This window comes from Melospiza melodia, chromosome 6 (genome assembly GCF_035770615.1).
Source record: "Melospiza melodia melodia isolate bMelMel2 chromosome 6, bMelMel2.pri, whole genome shotgun sequence".
Lineage (NCBI taxonomy): Eukaryota > Metazoa > Chordata > Aves > Passeriformes > Passerellidae > Melospiza > Melospiza melodia.
This window is the reverse complement of record NC_086199.1, coordinates 49,617,321-49,639,558: the sequence shown is the minus strand read 5'-3', so window position 1 is coordinate 49,639,558 and position 22,238 is coordinate 49,617,321. Positions and strand designations below refer to the sequence as shown.

The window sequence follows — 22,238 nt, the reverse complement described above, 5'->3', positions numbered from 1 at the left end:
ATTTTTCAAATACACATAGAGGAATGATATCTCACTAGATGCTTCACTACGTCATGGGTGAGGGTTTTGTTTTCCTATTGCTTTTTGTTTTATTATTTAGTTGTGATTCTTTTTTAGTTGTGGTTTGCATGACGATGATTCAAAGCAATGCATGGGAATAAAGATAAAATCAGAGGAATAACAAATAAAAAATTGGGGAAGGCTGACCATTATTAAGACACTGGCATTTTGAAAAATAAAAACGGGATCCAGTGGTGGGACTTTGGCCCTCTAAACAAGAGGAATCTGGTTTACCCAGAGAAACTCCTCCACAAACAGCAGTGAAAGTTAAAAGCACATTAAAACACATGGGATGAGTCACACTCTGTCTCCTGCCCAGAGAAAGAGCCTACAGGATTTACATGATTATTTCAGACTTACCACCTACATTTAGATTGGAATTTGGCAATATAAATCCCACACTATAGATCAGAAAAAGCCTTGTGTAATCATCTTGTAAAATTACACATTTAAACCATATTCCAAATGCCTTCATTCTCAAATACCTGCAAAACTAGGTCAACAAAAAGAAAAGGTAACTTATCAAATTGATTTTTGATGTGTCTCCAAGGTAAAAGCAGTACAGACCCAGCATCTTTCTCTGTCCTCTCACTGCTACCCCTTCTAAAACATGTTAAAAACCCTCAAAGGCATGTCTTTGGAAATAATTTTTTCTTGCATGCCACCTACAAATTCTCCTAATATTTACTTTCACCATGCTACCATGATATTTAAAACATTTCTACATTTAAGTGGGAGGAAAAAAAGAAGTCTAAAAAGACACTGCTACATTTCTTAGCCAGGGGTCAGAAACACTTGATTTTTAATGAAAGAACTGTAAGGGAAAAACAAATGTTATTTGCATCAAAGAAAACCTCAATTATATTTCTCCTGATAGTGCTGGATGTGGAATGGTCTGCAGTGCCTCTTCTGCATCTCAAAGGCTGGCAGTGCCCTCGTAGGCTGCCTGAACTCTCCCTTCTGCCTCCACGAGCCTTTCATCCCACATCTTGCTCGCAGCATGCATTTCATAAAAAGCATGAAATCCATTTTATTCCCCCTGTTTTAAAGGAACAGCACATGGGATAATGTTTGGTAGTGGAAAGCGACTCCAGACAGTTTAGCAGGGTAGGCAGAGACTCAGATTTGGGTTTTCTCTTGTGTGTTGTGCTTTGGAAGAGGGACATCAAAGGAGGTATTAGGTATTTTAAGGAATCACAGTTCACAAATATGCTGTGACTTGCACTGGAAATTTTGAGGAAAAAAGTAAAATAGAAAATCTAAGCCTTTATTTTGCTGCTTACACAGAAGATGAGCAATTTTGAGTGAGTGGCAATATTTTGCTAATGGCTGGGCAGAGAGAATCCTGTTAAAGTGAAAAATCCTGTAAAAAGATCTGCTCCACCACGCTGAGGAACTGTTTGTCCAGCAGGGACAGGAGTCAGCCCTCGTTGCCCTGAGATGCCACACACCAACATGGTTGTGGGAGGGAACTCCAGTGAAATTTCTAGAGTTTCTCTAAACTGTTGGGGCATTAGTGTTTTCCTGCAGGCAACATATAAATGGGCAAGAAGTGTTCAGAAGCTAAACGAAGCCAAGGTTTTACCACAGATGCCTGTTAAAGATTTGTATGAGCCCTTAGGCTCTTGGCCAATGGGCCTGATTGTAGAATTAAAGTCACTTCACCACTGTGAAACGAGTCAGAGAGGAAAACAACAAACAGAAAACACAACCCAGCTGATTTCACAGATTTGCGTAATTTTACTCCTCAAATATTTATCTTTTTTTAAATAATCTCTTGGTTTTTAGCAAAAGAAAAATCCAACCAGACAAAAACAAACAAACAAACCAAAAGCCCAAAAACGAACAAAAGAAAACAATCTTAAGAAGGAAAACATTCTGCATGGGTTCCAAACTCTATTTTATGAAAAATGAGAGAGTCTGTAACACAAAGGCTATAACAACCAGGCAGAGGCAATCCCACTTGAGACCCAGGACAGACTGCACAGGTAGCAGAGAGCAGACCCTGTGCCTCCCTTTCAGTGAGAAATGCCAGTGAAGGAGTCTGCTGTGGCTAGAACACTGACAATTAAAAAAGCAAACCAATAAATAACTTTTAAAAGTAGGAAGTGCAGTTTAGCAGCCATTGGGCCAAGGACAATAAATCATCTGGAGGATAAAGTCCAGCCACCAGCAGAGACCATTGTCTCCTACAACCCACGGGAGCCCAAGGTACCACTTGTCGGGATGGAGAAAAGAAAAGAAAACTCACAGACTGGCTTGGAAGGCACCTTAAAGATTATCTAGGCCCAAGCCCCTTGCAACAGACAGGGACTCCTTCCACTAGACCAGGTTGTTCAAAGCCCCAACCAGCCTGGCCATGGATGGGCCACACACAACTTTTTGGGCAGCCTAGTCCAGTGCCTCAGCACCCTCACAGTACAGAATTCCTTACCCATATCTAATCTAACCCTGCCCTCTCTCAGTTCAGAGTCATTCCCACTTTACTTGCCCTTGTAAAAAGCCCCTCTCCAGCTCTCTTGTAGCTCTTTTAGGTACTGGAAGGTGCTCTAAAGTCTCCCTGGGGCTGTCTCTTCTCCAGGCTGAACAAACCCAAGCCTGTGTTCATAGGGCAGCACAAAATAACTAATGTCCAAAGCAGAAACTTTGCAGTTAGTTTTAAGGCTACATTTTCCTAGCTCAAATATTTAAATATTTTTACCACTTTCCACTTACAGATTTGTCCTGAGTGAAAGTATTCTATGTTGCCTTCTAATTACAGAAATATCCATCTCCTTACATCTCACCATAGGAATTAAAAGGCCAGTGTCCTTGCTAACTCATGGAATGATTTAACTTGTTTATTACATTGCAATCCAGGAATAATGCAAATATATTGATTTGGCTTTGCCTTTATAGCTGTCCTGCTTCGTACTAAGCAGCTGTTACTGAAAGTGGCTGAATTTGGGTAAAATACTCCTGCTTTACCCCTATTAAATGAAGGGGAGCTCTGAGAACAAGGATGATTTATCAGTCTCTCAGGCTGTAAGTTCTGGTCATCAGTGCCTGTTTGTGGTGCTGGCTCTCACCTTGGGACCCAGAGCTCTGTTTCTCTCACTCCTCTTTCCAGAGCACTAAAGAGGAAAGATGGAAACTGGTCCAGCCTTGTAATGGGGGAGGGTTTTCTTCTCTGCTCTTAGCTCTCACTTGACTTAGCTGAGCACATTTCCAAAGCAAATTTCCAAACAAGATCGACCAAGGCACGGAGCTGGCGGTTGGTGTCACACGTTCAACCCTTTAACTCCATCCTCCAGTCACAGCACAGCAGCTGGGTGCCAAGGACTCAGCCAAGTGTTACTCATCATGTTTTGGAAGCAAAACAACAGTTTGCATTCCACTGGCTTTCCTCTGCCAGGAGAAGGCATGAGCCCCGTGTGGAGGAATCCTCTTTTCACAGGTCACCCAACAGGCAGGTTGGCAAACAGGCATTCCCTCACAAGAGCTACAGATAATTTAAGTATTAATGGCAGCACATCCAGAAAAACCTAAACAAACAAAAAATACGCAGAATGCTTCAAAATGGAGAAGAAAAAGGAGAAGGAAAAGAAAATGTGTGCACACTCTGGAGAGATACACAAACGATTGATGGTGGGACTAGCCAAGAAGTTGATAACAAAAAAAAAAAGATCCACAATTTGGAGGACACCAGAAGCGACACAGAACTAAAGAGTGGCTCTGGACCCCTCAGCACTTGCTCCATCTAAGCAGACAAAATGCCCTTCAATTTTCAAAGATGAAATTTTCATTTTCAAAATTCTCAGTGTTTTGAATTGTAACAGCATTGTTGATGTTGACTTCTAATTGCCACTCAGAACTGAATTTTAAGAAAGGGAAAAATTACTAATTATTGGTCTACAGAGGTAACAAACACCCCAGTGCACAGGTACTTCTCATCCCCAAAGATGGGGATATTTTCAATTCCAACCCTCCATGCCCATGAGAACAAACCAGGAAATGGGGTGGTTGAAGCACAGTGCATATACATGAAACTGATATGCAGAAAACTATGAATTACCAGCCCTTATCCAAAGCCCAGCAGTCTGTGCCTATACTCATCTGTGGCAATCAACTATCTGCAGGGAATTCAACTATTTAACTCTGTCTTCAGAATGCCAGAAAGATAAGCAAAAGGTTCCAAACATGCAGATGATTTAGGAGAGTAATAAGTCTTAGAAAGACAACAGTGAATCATTCACCATGAGAAGAGTGGCTATTATATTTTTTTAAAAACCTCTCACCATATAATATTTTGAATTTCATTTAAAAAGGATTCTTTTAAGTGTCAAGGTAATTTGACTCCCTATTAGCTGTCTCTTAAGCTTTTAATCGAATTCTAACCATAAAAAATGATTATACGCTGTACAAATTTCATCGGACCAATTTCAAAGTGCCGGAAATAACCTAAGCATGATTTAAATAGCACCAACCTGAACCTTTGCACTGGCTTTCAGCTGTGTTCAGAATAGTTCAGAAGCAGCATCCCTTAATGTATTTTTTTATTGTCAAGGAAGTCATGGTAAGGGTGATTTTGAACTGAGGACATTTTTCTGCATTATCCTCTTATTCTAGCCAGAGTGTTAGGAACTCAATTTGAAATATATTCTTAAAAAAATATTCTGACCAAAAAAAGGCCTTAAAATGAACAATTTATCACATTGGCATTGTTAGATGGGCTATTTCTTATCTGAAAGCAATCACCTCTTGGTTTAGATTTGTATCTGACACAAAAGAAAATATATTGTTGAGTTTCACATTACCATATGTGGGAATTCAGGGGCAGTTTCTCATGTGAGGGTGTGCACAGTGCTAGTGTCACTGCTGTCCAGACCCCTACAAAATTCCATTAACAATTTCCACCCTCGGGTTTAAGTTCCTAATTCACGTATAAATCTGCAAGGTGAGCTGCTTGAGGCTAGAAAATGAAGGATAAAGTCAGTTATAAGGTCAGCTGAGACCTGTGGAATTCAATCTTCTCTAGATTTCTTCTCTAGAGACCCAAGCTAATAGCTGTAAGTGCAAGATTACCAATTACAGCCCACATTTCATGTTGCTCTTCAGTGCTCAACCTCCCCAGTGATGCAGAAGAGTTGGTGTTCCCTACCCAGAAGTCACCATAGTCAATCCATAAAACCACATTGCTTCCTAATATCCATTGCCTGAGCAGAAGGAGATGGGCAAACAAGTTTGGTGTGAGTTGTACAGCACTTCACTCTAACAACTAAAAATTGAGTCATATTTCTCTCTCTACAAGGCTTTTTAAGGAAAAACCGTTTAAATAAGAAATTATACGTCAAATATTTTTACTTTTACCTTAATAACTAAGTACCTGTGGTTCATAATGTGGACTTTTTAATCTAATTACATAATATTACTTAAGCCCATGAACAAGGTGAAAAAGAAGGACTAGCTTCTAAAGGTCTATCAAGTCTTAAGAACCAGCCTTAAGACACCTAACTTGTTTTAGATATATTACTACATTCTAAAACTCTCAGTTTTCCACTATGTGATATTACACACTTCTATTCAAACAATACACTTATAATCTTAGCTCTATCATTTAATTTTGGAAGCTTTCTCTACAGCTTCAGGTGAAACACAGTGTTCTCTTGGGGATCAGTGCCTATCAGTACAGAAAGTCTAAAATTCTCAGCAGCAGGGTTCCAAGAGTTTGAGGTCTGTTGAACAGCCTATTTTAAATCTTCAGCCTATTCTGCAGCCTATTTTTTTAAATCTTAGTACAACTTAGACAAGACCACCTTGCTGCTAAAATAAATACTGATAAAATAGAGTTATTCATGGTGTACATGTGTGGCTCATGGTGTATGTGTGTAGCCCAACTGCAAAGTCTAGGTTGGTGTCTAGGCAAGCACACATGTAGATGTATATATATACACATCACCCTACACACACTTATTTTTTGGTTTTAAGCACCTAAATGGGACTACTTTAAAAAAAACATGGCTCAGAGCAGAAGCACCCTTCTGACATTACAGTGTGGCAAAGAGAAGCTCCACTTACGGGCCTTGGCAAGCTGTACTGGTACATTTCTGGCCTGTAGGTGGGCACCCACTGCACGCCCGCCCGCGGCCGGCTCATGGTGCCGGGGGCACTGGTCACCACCTCGGAGTAGGGCAGGTGTGGGGCCGAGCCGTAGGCGTCCTGCCGGGGCTGGCCCCCGTGGCCAGCAGAGGCCAGGCTGAAGGCCTCCTCCAGCAGCATGTGCATCTGCTGCCGCACCTCGTCGATGGACGGCTGCGAGCTCAGCGTCGACGTCTCCGAGTGGCCCTTGGCCTGACGGGCCCTGCCGTAATTTCGCGGCTCGTTGACGCGGTCAATGTTGGTTTCTTCTATGATTTCAGGCTCGGTCTGGTGGGGGGAATAGAAGTGGATGTCACAGGCTTTACATGTGCTTTGATAGCATTTGAAAATCGCATTTGTGCCGCTTCAGCATTCTCAAACGCAGACATAACACACACAGATGTAACGCACAGACGTAACACAGACATAATGCACACAGACATAACACACAGAGGTAAGACAGACGTAACTCACAGAGACATAACGCACACAGACGTAACGCACACAGACGTAACGCACACAGACGTAACGCACACGTAACACAGACGTAATGCACACAGACATAACACAGACATAACACACATGGACGCAAGGCACATGTAACACACACGTAACGCACCCAGACGTAACACACAGAGACATAATGCACACAGACATAACGCACTCAGACGTAACATACACGTAACGCACGTGGACGTAACGCACAAGTAACACACCCAGACGTAACATACACGTAACGCACAGAGACGTAACACACGCAGACGTAACGCACACAGACGTAACGCACACAGACGTAACGCACACGTAACACACAGACGTAACACACGGAGACGTAACTCACGAAGACGTAATGCAGACGTAACTCACACAGACATAACGCACACACGATCGGGAATTGTAACAATGTAGACACATGGCAAATGGAAAAATAGAAACTCCCACAGACACAGGAGGGTTTGATGTGCAGTCTTGGGAGAATGTTGATGTAAAAATAAAATATACAGACATTAAGCAGAAAAATCATAAATGTGTGTTTCTGTAGTTGTAAGTAAGAATATGTCTTAAGTAAGTAAAAAATTGTATTAATAAGATGGTGAAGGGTTTATAATGTAGAGGTGTAACTGTATAGAGTAAGCTAAGAGTTTAGATTTCTAATAGAAGCATAGGTGTGTATGTGTAATAGTAGCCCATTGGATAAAAGTATCTGCATTGCAGTAGAAGTAAAGGTAATAGGTTAGGAAAGCAAAATAAACCCTATAGCAACTGTCCATTGGATTAAAAAGTTATATATTGTCTTGTAACAAAAAACCTGTGACTACTTTGTGCTATGGCCAACTGCTTGCTCTCATAAATCTCACAGCCTCTGATACTGATGTTTATCTGAGCAATAAATCATTTTCAGTCCAACTGTGGTCCCATCCCTTTACTTAAAGCAGCAGTAATGATATAGACACACAACAAATATTGGAAAGAAATAATAAAATGCAGGGGAGTATAATAGCCCTTTATATTCTACATTCTTTCCTGGGAAAAGTAGCAGGGACACTCTGTAGCAGATTAAACTGTCAATGGCTCACTTAAAACCAATTAGAATTAACATTTGAATTCTCGTCTTAGTTGTATCAATGGCAGTGCAACTGTGCCAGGAAGAGAACGGTTCCCCAAATAGTGCCATCACTGTGAAGGACCCCTTACAAGGGACAGATTATTACAGCTAGAGACACTGAAATTCCTTTGTTCAGGCTCTCACATTAAGATTTCTGAAGAACTAAACTTCAGGAGTTTTTCTGAACTTCCACAATGACATCACAAATTCAGCCCTGCCCCTTGCAGAGAACACCGTGGCCCAGCTCACGTGTCTTACCCAGCCCCCATGCAGGAGTCACAGGTATTTACGCAAAGTTAGCCTGGGAACAGGGAATCAAGCACATTCTCCCACAACCAGACAGTGCTTGGGCAGCTTAGCTTGAAGGGCTACTCCTAGGGTGATTCCTTCTCTACAGATAAGTACAAACAGAAATCACCTCCCTTTTTTTTTTGGCTCTAACTCCATGACAGAAATCAATCACATTGCAAGAAGCTGAAAGTGGAATACCACACTTCATCTGCATTTTTTAAGATAAATTTTACAGCCCAGAGTTTTAAAAACATATGTTTTTAACCAGCAACTATAATTATAATTATATAATATATAAATATATAATATATAATATATAAATATATAATAGTAAATATATAATTATAATTTATAATTCTTTAAATATCTGTAAAATGCATTGACTGTGAAGGATAAATGGGATGAGCAATAGGATCTGTGCCTCCTTCTATATATAGCATGTGCTTAGAAACTGTGCTAGTGTTTAAAATAGCCCTAAATAAAAGAATACAACAGGATGTTCTTGTTAAAAATTCCAGCGCTATCCTGATCATTTCAGTGTTCTGTAGCTCCTAGTGTGGCATATCTTTTTCCCCTGTAATAGTGATTTTCTACACCTGAACAGATAAGTGACTGTGCCCCCAAGCTTTTGTAAGCTGTGGGACAATCATAAAATATATTTATTCCTTTTCAGAGGGAAATATCAAACTGGTGTTCTTTTTCTGTTATCAGCCACTCATAAAAGAGTTATACTAGTAGTGAAAACTGATAATAAATCTAAGTAAAATACTAATTTGCTTTCCCTGATTTAAGCATACCTATTTTGTATTGAATGAAATTATGGCAGTAAAAAAGAAAGAAAAATTAAGATAAAAGTTAAACATTTGCACATTAGAATTTAGCCATAATTTACATAGTCATAGTTACACAGTATATTATGTAAATTCAAAGCCAGAAACTCAAATTCAGGCTTCCCAAGTGGTACACACATCAGATTGGGGGAAGGGGAATGCCACTGCACCAAATTATCTTAAATGGAAAAACTTTGTAGGAAATCTTCAACTAAAACCTCTCCCATAATTTCATTCCTTCATTTTGATTCCATTGGTGCTTGTGTTGCTACAGTAAATAAAAATCAGACACATTTTAGAAAGCTGACTATAAAATGCAATGGTAGTTTGTGTAAGTGCAGCCAAAGAGCCTCTGAAATCATAATATCCTGACTGGATGATTAACAACCATGGTTCTTCCATTTGCTCATGCCTGCAAAAATGTGAGTGGAATCCCACATAGACCTATTAGTACCCAAAGCTGAAATAAATCAGTTTTTTTATTACAACTCACTGCTGAAGCCATTAGACCCCCACAGAATGTTTAAAATATATCACATGTATACAAGATTCATATTAGCAGCCAACATTAAGGCAGCTTTGAATCATCAATATAAAAGCTGACATGTAGATTTTGCAGAAAAATAATAATAGTTTCTTTTCCTCCTATTTTAAAATCTATTTCAATTCATCCTATCACTTTCTGAGTGTTATTTGTTATTTTGTTTGTTATCCTTTCAACAGAAACACTTAGCTATCCTAAATAGAGGCCACCATTACATAAAATCATACACAGGTACTGCACAATAGAAGGGACTAGAAGTACTTGAAGAAAGCAAACAAAACCCTGCAGTGAGAGACAGACTCTCTATATCTCTTGAATAATTCTGCTGCTGCAACATTATCAGTAAAATTCTTTATGTGAACGTTAATCTATAACCTTTGGGGTGCATTGCATTAATTTAGCTATATCAACTAAATTATGCCCATTAATTCTTCTGTATACTGATTATTTAGATATGTATAATAAGGTCATTTTCTTCCTTTGATAGCAAAAACAGCCTAAATATTTTCTGCTCTGGTATAAATCATTAGAGCAGTCTAGAGGTTCTAGAATCTTTTGTTATGGCATGTAGTCTACACAGAGTTGTTCATGAACTTGTTGAAAATAATAAACATGTTAATAAAGTCTTCTGAATCTAATGCCTACTTGAAGTTGATGGTAGTGAAACCTGTTGGGACTCCTTAAAATGGAAAGCTAGATACTGTTTAATAAAATTCATTTATAAAGGCACTATGAAGGCAAGTAATATACTGAGAACATCAAACAGTAGAACATATACTCCAAAATAATATTAAAAGCTACATATTCCATATGGACAAATGTAAAATATTGGATCTTTATCCTCATATCTTCACCAGTTTTTAGCTCTGAGAAATAGAACCACAATTCAAAGAAATACCACAAAAATTAATTATAGAGAATAAAGTATTTTCAGAAAAGTATAAATGAAGTATTTTAGAAAATCATTTAGAAATTTGTTATTGAAAGGAAACTTTGTGGTTGTGCACATGAATGAGGAATTCTTAAAAAGTTTTTTTAAAGAATCTGGGAGATCTCAATCTCTTTTCTTTAAAAATAAAAGCATTATTGTTGCTGGGAACAAAAACCTCAACACATAACCTGGGTGTACTGGTAACAGCTCAAATTCCCTCCACAAATTTTTATGCTGTAAAAAAAGTCTCCCGACATTTTTTAGGCAATACAAACTATTTGATTCATAAATTGAATGATTTGGCACTGCTTATAAAATGCAGATTTCACTATTCTTTGGAAGCACCTGCTGCTAAATAACATGCTGGGAGGAAGAGTTTAGCAGCACTCTGAGAAGGCTGGAACATTTAATATGACAAATTGGATGTCAAAAATGGGTGCCAAGTGTTGCTGTATGAAACAGAAAGGGCACATGAGTCAGCACTCAGAGCAGCCCTTCCTCACCCATTTTCAGAGGTCAGATTTGCAGAGGTGTTTAGCTGGTGAGATCCATGAATTCCATGGATGCAGCCATCAGTGGGTATCCTGGGAGACAGAGCCAGTCAGACACAGCTCCCAGGAGCCTCAAACAGGAGAGGGGGACCAGCCCACGCTGCAGGCTCAGGCTTGGCAGCTAAATTTCAATATCCTGTCCCATTTCCCAGCAGCATTTCTGTGCTTTCAGATGAGAAATGCATTCAGAGCTGGAAGAGGTGCACTGCAGTGAATCTGCAGTGCATCGGGCAGAGGGATTTTATGTAACTTATCAGTGAAGCACTGTGCCAGGGACAGGTTGCCCGACTGCAGCACCAAAGGCAAGGCAAAAGCAATTTTTTCTGTGATGTGCACACATGTCACAGCTTACAATTACTCGGAGGACACTTCAGAATCTGCATAAGCTCATTAATCTACTTCCAAGGTTTTTAATATATTTTCTTTTAAAAATGGTTTTTATATAGCATACACAATATATTGAAATATATTTTTAAAAACTGCTGCCGTGCCTGCTCCCCGAATGTTTTCAACACTGATTTCCAGGGAAATATCCCCTGTGAAAAACTAGCTTTTATTAGCATAGTATTGGCATCCTAATTCCTCAGAAAGCAGTGTACCAGTCAGCCCACTCACACAGCTCCACATGACTCCTGCAGTCTGATGGGAAGTGTCCAAATGCAGGGAATCATTTCAGAAATCTGACAACTACAACTTACCCTGAAGAATTCTGTAAAAGGTTTTAACTTTCCTGAACACATCCCCCCAACTTTGGTACTTTCTTTCTCCTTGCTAAAATCACATTCCTGGCAGAGAGAGGGTTGACAATGAAACATCCCCCCACAAAAAATGTTTTTCACCTACAATGTTTAGAGGATGGGCAACCACAGGTGAACTTCCTTGTTTTCCAGAATGGTTTAGACCCTCTCTAGGACTGATCTTCAGGGCTGGCTGAGCAACAGCAGTTTGCACACGTGACAAAGGATTGAAAAACTCAACATTTCCCCAGTGTGGGGGGATATTTTTAATCCTCCTTCTGGGTTCACACAGCATCAACTTGCATCCAGTGTTTGTTCAGACTGCACAAGACAACTCCTCTGCCTTGTGCTGCCTGCATGAGCTCCTTGGACCACAAAGCAGCATCACCTCTAGCTGGGTTTGACATTTACCTACACAAAACTTCCCCAGTTCTGATGGGAGCAAGAGGACAATCCCTGTCCCCAGGGGATTTCCAAAAACACTGTCATTGGGACTTAGTTCTTAGGATGAGCTCCTAAGGTCATCCTCTGTTTATTCTTCTGAACCAAGAGAGCAGCTCCAGGCTGTTCTTCAGAACAGAGGATTTTAATTGCAATGAAGAAAGCTCACTGTCAAGTAGCCACACACTTAGAAGAACTATCTAAATTCAAGATTTAATACTTTGGCAAATAATGGGGTTTGGGCAAAGGTTTTATTTGCATTTTAGACTGTAAAATGATGTAGAATGATAAAGTACATGAAAGAGTCTGAGCTTTCTTCAGGATGCTGAGTGCACATAAACTCCTGTAACACTAAATATCTCATGGCAATCTGTCTTGTGGCTTATCAATTGTTGCCTGGAGCAAGTTAAGGCTTTGCTGAGCAGATTTCTGTGCCTATACCCAACAAACTTACATCATATCCACTGTTCCGGATGCCACGCCTCGGCCTTTCTCGAGTCACCAGCAGATCCATCTCCGTTTCCCCTGGGCTGGGACTGTTCAGGGACTGCCTGCTTCTGTACACTGAGTTCTTCAGGGGCTGCCTAGAAAACATGAAACAAGAAAATGGTAAAATGAGAAAGAAAAAATGACGACAGACAGTAATTGCCAATACTCACCTTTATTCTAAAATTATGACGTTCATAAAAACGCCACTTTGTTACAGGATATTCTTTCTACATACATGAAGTGCTAGAAATCTGTAACCTTATTAAGAGATGATTAATTGCTTGTTACAGTTTAAGGAAAATAAAAGTTACGTAAAAGGCATGGACATTGTATGTGGGAGCTTGCCAGATGAAATATGTCCCAAGAAGATATCAGGACCCTTTTAACTTCAGCTGATATGATTCAAACTCATTTTAAAAAACATATTAAAAAATAACAGGCTCTCCCACACACACAGATGGGGAGCAGAGATTTTGGTTGCTGATCCTGAGCGCTGAGAGAGAAGCAGGAAAAAGCTCCAATGAAACAAACCCCCAGCACAGGGAAAGGGAAGAGATGCAGCAGTGGGAGGAAACTGTTGCAAGATGCTGGTTTTAAATAGCCAGTTTGGTAACTGGCCACAGCTTTCTCTGAGAGCTGCCCTTCCTGGCATTCAGCTGCTTCACTGGGACAAAGTGCTGCTCATCCCCGGGCACTGAGCTTCCACTGCTGGGTGCTCCAAGCCAAGGGGAAGGAAATGCAATAGAAAGGCAGAATAAAACTGAATATCCAAAATACCTGGTAATCTCTCCAGCAAAACAATTTCTGCTCTTGTTGCTGGTTATACAAAAACAAATGCAGCATCCCTCTGTGAAATACAAAGCATATCTGTACATATCTGTAAGAGGGTTTGCCAAATGGTGCTACAGGAACTTTATGCTTCATCAAGCTGCATCTTTTAGGAAGGCTACTTCTACACCAGCAGAGTTTGTGAGTTGTTCTCATGCTTTGTCTGGTCATTACTCATTTTGTTGCACAGTCCAGAGGAGCACTTCTCCTGAAGTAGATCAGCAACAGATGAAATCATGGCATGCCAGCTTCATTTATTAACACAGCAATTACTCTGCTAGAGCCAGATACAAAGTTATCTTTGCCTAGCAATGCTATTTTTCTGCCTTGTGCAATTACTCCATTCAGAATATTAAAATTAGATCAGGTCATCTAACATCTCTGTGCTGCTTATTTCACACAGAGGACCTGCCAGTGCTCATAGTGAAGTAAGACAAGTTGCACTATTATGTCTGAAGTCACATTTTCAAGTCACTCCATGGTTTAACATCTCAAGAACCATCAATGAAATGAACAGACAAGACAGTCCAAATTAATTCACTGATAAATAATTCTTCAGTTATTCCAGATCTTGTTATCAGCACTTTTTGCCTTGACAGATTAGAGCCGCAGAAACTGGTTTGCAGAAATCCAGAAAGTGGGACATTTACATGATCAGACAGGATAAAAGGTAGGACAAAAAAACCCAATTTCACGCTTCTGATTAAATAAATTACTCAGGCATGTACTTAGTTCTAAGACAACTTTGCAAAACTTCTGTGTGACCTTTGATCACAAATCACCATGCTTGTGTTTCAAAGTCCCAAATGCACTTCCAAAGCAGAAGGCAAGCAGAGCTTTTGGAATAAGTTTCTCCTAGAAAAATAATATTGAGTAAATTCTTTCTTGCTATATAGTCTTTCTCTGACTATATCGTTGGTATTAACAGAAAACAGGGTTATGCACAGGGTAACCAGATCTGACAACCTCCATCTTCTTACATCAAAGGTCTCAAAAATTTCATATGTTTTACAATAGGTCCATAAATACTTAGTTGAGGCAATTGTGATATATTTTATAAGGGATTCAAATATTCAGCTCTGTGAAACGTGCAGATTCTTGACCTGATTGCAAACTATTAAAGAAAACCCAAGAATAGTGCATCTCATCATTAGGCTCTTAAAAATTACCTTGAGATTGCCAATTACCTCATTTAAGAGAGTTTTACTAATGAGAAAGGAGGTATGAACAGGAACAACTGGCATCAAATGGGTTAGGAAGTGCCTTCTGGGAACACAGCTGGAATGTTTTAAAACATGGGGATTATGGTACTGATGACTGAAAGGTACCTAGAGCACAAAGCTCTGCTCTGGAAAAAAAACCAAATCATTTAGCAGCAATGCTTTGTAAATCACTTTTAAATACAATTTTAAATTAATTCAAAATATTAAGGTAACCTTAAGTAATCAACTGCATCCCTATTTTCTGATATGTTTTAGAAGTACTGTAACGATGCAACTTAAGTTAGAGGAATATATAAAAAACAGAAAATATGCTTACCCAGATTGCTTTTAAAGCAATTTTATCTCATTATAGAAATGCAATTGTATTGATTCATTTATCAATAACCAAACCTCACACTACCTTGTTGTATTTTTCAAGGTTTTCCTTCAGCAGTGTAATATTTTAGCCATCTTAGAAAACTAAGGGCAATAATTTTCATACCAAATTTAGTTCCAGTGTGGAAATTTTAGCACAGAATTCAGAACTGGTTTGTTTGTAAACACTGCAGCATCTGTAAAGCTCATTAAGGGTTCTGTGTCTTCACAGAAATGCATCGGAAGCAATTCTCTCTCCTCATGTGGGGATACAGATCATATATTTAACAAGTCCAGCAGCCAGCCTTTCATGGAGCAGCTGGAATCATTCCTCCACAGGGGTTTACCTGCCTCCCAGCAGTTTTTGTCATTCCAGGGATCCCTGGCTGAAATAGACTGTGGCAAATTTACACAACACACAGGAAAAAATGTATGGGATCCTCCCACACACAGGCACGTGAACAAACAACGTGTTTAACAAAAGGCACATGGCTGTGTTAAAGCTTGAGTTTAAAACTTTAAACACTTCCTGTGAGCCATGTGACACATAATAAGCATCCAAATTAATGTGTCACTGCCACACCAATGTGTTGAGGGACTCTGGACTAAATGCATTCCTCAACACAAGTTCCCAGTGCTCTGTCTGGACTAAATGCATTCCTCAACACAAGTTCCCAGTACTCTGTCTGTACCTCCTGGACACAGAGTGTGCAGAGCAGGGCTCCCATCTAAGGACAGGCTCCATTTTTTACCTTCTCTGTGTACAATAAATTGGAAAACTCCACAAGGAAATGGTGCCCCAGAACATCCAACATAACATACAGCTGAGTCAGTCTTTTCTCCTCAGTGACCTCTGCAGCCCTGGCAAACAGCTCTTCCAGGGCAGTATCCCTCAGCCACTGAACTCTAGACCTACAGAAACACATCTGATCTCAACTTTTGCCCATAATCTGAGGCAACAGTGCTCTTGTAATTCCCATTACAGCCTTTTTCATGCCTGTGCCCAGAGGGTAATTGCTGCAGCTGCACTGTGTGCAGTGCCTGTGTCACCAGCAATACTCTGATTACAGTCCACTCATGCTCATAGGAAAATTCTGGTCTGAGCTTTCCAGGAGATGGGATGCAAGATTGCACCTGCAGGCGTGAGGGCCATTTCCAGGGGAAAGGTGCTTCAGTATCCCTTTTTCTCTCATGGATCAACTGATGTTAGTCCCTGATTACAGTAAGAACCAGAGCCCTCCTGTGTAAGGTGTAATGACAAACACATTCTCTTACCATCCCTCATCCTCCAGAGCTTCCAAGGAAGAGGAATCTGCACACTGTGCCATTCCTGGGGTAGGACTGGTGTGATCTCCTCTTTCCAACGTGCCAGTTTGTGTTTCAGAGAGCACCAGCAACAGAGCACCCACCCACAGCTCAGGCACAATCAGCACCTGCTCTCCCTCCTCATTTCTAAAATGGGGTTTTGAATGCTACTGCTATGCCATCCTCAGGAGACAGTGAAGTGTTAATCAAACATTGGCAATGTTATACAACATGCCAGCTTCACGTGACAGATGAGCAAATTATGAATTTCTCTGTTAAAGGCACAGGAAGATCACCAATAACAGGCACACAGATACTATCACTGCAGGACTTACAGGGACAATGCACTGGTTCTGCTATCTCATGCCCTCTGCAATAGTTATATTCAGATTAAAATAGTGACAAAATAGTAACACCACTGTATTTTGAAAAAGAATCAATGCTAACTTCCTGCCTAAAGTCTGCTCTAAGTATCACCAATAACATTACTACCACTTTTTCTGTTTACCTTTGAGAATGACGCTCAAGAACTTGCAACAGTCCCTTCCCTTATTTTTTCTCTTTCCATTTGTTTGTTTTTATCCACACTGCAGTTTTACCAGAGAACACGTTTTCCATGGGCTGTATGAATGTTCTTCATAAAGCAGAAGGTGCAGTGACCAGATACAACAAAGACCTGGCTCATTAAAATGGCCCCCCTGACTCCCAGGACATCAACTCTCTTCCCAGATGAAGAACTGCAAATAAAAAGTCTCACCTGTTCTTAGGCTCAGCAAATGGAGATGAGACATCTGCATCTGGATCCAAAATATGGTCAAGTTCTTTCTGGTTTTTCTCATACATCCTTTTTCTGTCTGTCAGTGCTTTGCTGCTATCAACCTGTGGGAAATCATAGTACCCCTTCCTCTTGGCTTTCAGGCGCAGCTTGTTGCGGTAGTGCTCTATATCAGACTTCTGCTTCAAAGCCTTGTTCACCTAAAAGGCAAGAAGATGTTTCAGGGCTGCTGGTGGGCTGGCTACCTCCAAAGGATCTCGTCAGCGCGTGTTTGATGCACCGCGTGTGTCATCCCTCTGTAGCACACCGTGCCATCTGCAAGCAGCGAGGAACTGCAAGTGAACAGAGCCGCTGCATTTTTATGCCTTGGCAGATGGTTAAATAATTTTAGCCTAAAAAAACTGTGCACCATTACAACAGTGACTCAGAGACACCCACTGAGGAAAAACACGAGTGGTGTCAGCCAACCGCCATGACCCAGCGCTGCATGTGCTTCAGGGCACAGCATGAAAACTCTGAAACCATGAAAACTCTGCTGGGGTACAGATACATCCCCCCTGACTGCACAAAACCTGAAATAAGTCACCACTGATGGCTGGGGAAGAAGTCCAGTGAAATGTCATCAAATGTCTATTTTGTTTATACGCTTTCTGACGGGCTCCTGTGTGGTGGTGTTCACAGGGGTCTTAGGATGAGGGAAGAGACGACAATGTTGACTCTATGTTTCAGAAGGCTTTATTTGTTATTTTATTATACATATTATATTAAAACTATACTAATAGAATAGAAGAAAGGATTTTATTAGAAGGCTAGCTAAGAATAGAAAAGGAATGATAACGAAGGCTTGTGACTGACCAAGACAGTCCGGACAGCTGGACTGTGATTGGCCATTAATTAGAAACCACTGACACAAACCAATCACAGATCCACTTGTTGCATTTGTTCTTGAGGCTTCTCAGCTTCTCAAGAGAAAAAAAATCTTAAAAGATTTTTCATAAAACATGTCTGTGACACTCCTGTCAGAGAGGAACCTTTAAAAAATGGGTGTTTGCTCCATCCTGATACAGCTTAGTCCCATGGTTTCTCTAAAGTACTGAAAAAACTTCCCTCCTGCTTCAAACTGCAAGTTACCTGGAAATCAGGGATGTACTTCATCTTCCATAGTCAAATTCCACAATCTCCTCAAACTACAGGAAGTGTGTGTGTAAGGGTGCACACCACACAGCACCAGCAGTGTCATCCTGCTGCCTTACAGAAAAGAGATGTTGAATGCTAAATAAGCCTGTCTCCAAGTTTGGAAGCTACAAGGCACATCAGGACTTAAAATGCCAGTATGAAATGGAGCACAACAGGCTGCAATAATCCAGGCCCACATGGGACCTCTGTCTTTTACAGTGTCTCTGGCAGCAGCCCTCCCTGCTGCTTTTAAACTGTTTTTAGCTGTTTAAATGACTGTTGCAATGCGAGTTTGTAAACAAGGCACCTCTGTGGCTTGTTCCCATCATGTTCAACAACTTCATGAAAGCCTCAGTCCTTTGTAAATGGACTGGTCTTGATTAAATCTACATCAAAATATGAGCATAAAATAAGTATTGCAGTCAAAGCATGCTTTTTGGCCAGCATCTGGAGCAGACATTCGTGCCATCCCATTTTTTTTCCTTCTAAACAAGTGTACCCTCTGTGCAGGGAAGAGGCTGGAGTGCAGAGCAAGGCCAGGGTCCCACTGCCCCCCTTCTCACTCTGATTGAGATATAGTGCTCAGTACAGAAAGATCAGCCTGGCACCCAGATGATCTATACACATTTTCATAACCAGCTACAGAATTCACAAAGGAAAAGATGTTATTCTGCTGCCTTCATTATTTATTTTTTTCAAATAGAAGAGAGGGACACTGGGAGGGTAGGAATATAGAAAATCACCTCTTCCAAGGTCGCAGGCACTCACAGGTGCATTGTGAAAGAGCAGATCTTAAATTCTCAGGTCTATGCACCCACAGTGCTAATGGAACTTTATGTAGCATAAAGGTGACAAGCTCCTAGCAGCCCTCAGCTTTAATAGGCTTAAGATCCTTCCACTTGTGGCTGTAGCCAAGGAAACACCTGGAGACACTTCTCAGGCAGTCCTTACCTCCCCATTGGTGATGGCAGACTCCTGGCTCCTCTCTGAAGCAGCGTGGACAGCAGGGAGGGCCACAGGTTTGATGGCGATGAGCTGCACTGAGCCCGAGGAGGTATCGAAGGGGTCCACAGCAGATTTGGCCACATTGTCAAAGAGAATCCCTCCTTCCTCTTCATCACTCACGGCCACTAGAGCACATCAAACTCACTCAGCACAAAGACACAGACATTTCTGAGGCCTGCTCGAGGGGAAATTCAGCAAGCACACGCTTTGGATTAATGATGTGCTCAGTGCACTCGAGGTGCAGGCCTGGGAGACCTTTACACCAGGGAAAAACATCCCATTAGAGCACAGGAAATATTATGGATTCAAAGGATTGTCTGTCCCTTCCCCAAAGAAGGTTCCAATCCGTGCTAATAAGATGGGAAAAAGGAGAAGGAGGACACAGGAAATGGTATGAAAATGACAATGAAAGTTAAGGTAGATGTTTTTCTAGGTTTCACATGGAAACACACACACAGGTGCCCACGTGCCAAGGCATCAGTAGCTACACCTGATCAAACCCAAGAGTGCAGCGTTTTTTCTGTCTTATACTGCAAGAGCAAGGGCATACTCAAAATATGCTAAAATAAACAGGTTTCTTTTTCAAAACTTATTAATGCTAAAAACACCACTTATTAAAATAAAAGCATTTTCTGCTGTGTGTTAAAAATGCTTAAGAAACTGATGGTATCTAATCTTATGTTAATTTTTTGCTTTGTAAGCAGTACCTCAGGTCTCTGTGAAGTTAAACTTTACAATTTCTTAAGAACCACAAGAAGGTTTCTGTAAATCTTTAAAATTAAATGGCATGGCAAAGTATCTTTAGATTTCTATATAAATAAATAAATCTCCCACATGCAATTGGGCTCTTTCTCCTCCAAATTTTCTTTGCAAACCTGCATCACTTTGTCAGCTGTTGAATCTGAAAAATCTTACCCACATTTTGAAATAAAAGAATGACAGTAAAGCATAAGCACAAATTCTACAAAGAGATCCTTGCAAACATTTTTGAATAATTATGCTATTAGAGGGAAGAATGCTTGCTCCATCTCCTAGCTGACAGGAGCAGAGATCCTCTGCTAAAGAACAAAGTGGTCTGCTCTAAATTTATTTCCTCTGAAAATAAACTCTAGTTTAATATTTAATCACTGCACGAATTACAATGGACTTGTATAAACTCAGCAGTTTAGACAGCCAATGATTTTGGTAAGAAAATATTTGACAGCAGTAACATAAAACATGAACCCACTGAGTAAGCTCATTATCTCTGTCTGTGCTCAGTGTGACTGCACTTGGCACCCCTTGAGCTTTTGAGCAATGGATGGGTTAAATCACTGTGTCATTAAATACTGTCCCTGCAGCACCACACAAGTGTCCAAACATTGAGGCTTCAGTGGGTGTTGAGTGGCCCTGTCCCTGCTGGGGGTGCTCAAACACCCCAGATGTGTGTGCCCTGTCCCTGCTGGGGTTGCTCAAACACCCCGGATGTGTGTGCCCTGTCCCTGGGGTTACTCAAACACCCTAGATGTGTGTGCCCTGTCCCTGCTGGGGTTGCTCAAACACCCCAGATGTGTGTGCCCTGTCCCTGGGGTTACTCAAACACCCCAGATGTGTGTGCCCTGTCCCTGGGGTTGCTCAAACACCCTAGATGTGTGTGCCCTGTCCCTGGGGTTACTCAAACACCCCAGATGTGTGTGCCCTGTCCCTGCTGGGGTTGCTCAAACACCCCAGATGTGTGTGCCCTGTCCCTGGGGTTACTCAAACACCCCAGATGTGTGTGCCCTGTCCCTGGGGTTGCTCAAACACCCCAGATGTGTGTGCCCTGTCCCTGGGGTTGCTCAAACACCCCAGATGTGTGTGCCCTGTCCCTCCTGGGGGTCCTCAAACACCCCAGATGTGTGTGCCCTGTCCCTGGGGTTACTCAAACACCCCAGATGTGTGTGCCCTGTCCCTGGGGTTACTCAAACACCCCAGATGTGTGTGCCCTGTCCCTGGGGTTACTCAAACACCCCAGATGTGTGTGCCCTGTCCCTGGGGTTACTCAAACACCCCGGATGTGTGTGCCCTGTCCCTGGGGTTGCTCAAACACCCCGGATGTGTGTGCTCTGTCCCCAGATGTGTGTGCCCTGGGGTTGCTCAAGCCCTCCAGATGTGTGTGCTCAGTGGAATGAGCAGCTCACAAGCCCAGCTCAGTGACAGTGCCCCAGACTGCCAGGGACCACCAGGACACCACAGCAGCAGAAGCAGGGAATTAGGGGGTCCTCTCCTGGCACTGACCACATGTTTCACATTCCAGTGAGTACAAAGGCATGTCTTTATACTCATTGTATAGCATGGTGTATACTCATTGTAAGCATGGGTGCTCTTCCCTGGGGGCATTTTGAAACCTGGTAGCCACAGAGACCTCAGCTACCTCCAGATGCATGGGGTGTCCCCTCAGACCTGGTTTCAGGAGCAGAAACCAAGAGTTTTTCTTATGAAATATAATTCCTCTAGGACTCATTAAAGGAAAAGAAAATTAAGGGTGAAAAGAATCAGAAACCACAGATAACAGCTAATTCTGATGGGGAGCACTCTCAGTATCAGCCCTCTCAAAGGTAAGCAAAACTCCTGCACCTACTGCAGTGCTACCAGCATAGAAATGAGAGCCAAATGGGGCTAGAAACTGGAGTTTTATTCCATCCCACCTTACCATTTGTTCATTTATAGTGTAAAAGTAGGTTTTATTCCCCACTGCCCCTTTTCCACTGGAAGATGATAAAGAGAGCCTGTGATCTGCAGCCACTGGCACACTGCTATAACAGGGCAGGGAACTGTAGCAAGCACTGGGAAATTCATCCTTTGGTCCTATCCATCTCCTCCCAAGAGAATTTACAGCAACCATTTATGACATGACTGAACCATAACAACCTCCAAGCTTTGAAAAACAACCCAAAGGAAGTCCAGAGAAATGTTGGAGAAATCCTGGAGTGTTTGTTTTTGCTGTGTATCCCTGC

The 22,238-nt window shown here is 41.3% G+C and overlaps 1 protein-coding gene across 1 annotated transcript in view; it reads right to left on the bottom strand.

The window, feature by feature from the left end:
- Positions 1-22,238, bottom strand: part of KIAA1549L (KIAA1549 like) — a 136,102-nt gene that overhangs the window by 16,480 nt on the left and 97,384 nt on the right. Inside the window, exons 14-17 of the mRNA XM_063159490.1 lie at positions 19,210-19,388; positions 17,065-17,282; positions 12,563-12,692; positions 6,118-6,465 (exon numbers count right to left, since the gene is read on the bottom strand). Coding sequence (XP_063015560.1) covers positions 6,118-6,465; positions 12,563-12,692; positions 17,065-17,282; positions 19,210-19,388 — 875 coding nt within the window. The remainder of the gene's footprint in view (positions 1-6,117; positions 6,466-12,562; positions 12,693-17,064; positions 17,283-19,209; positions 19,389-22,238) is intronic.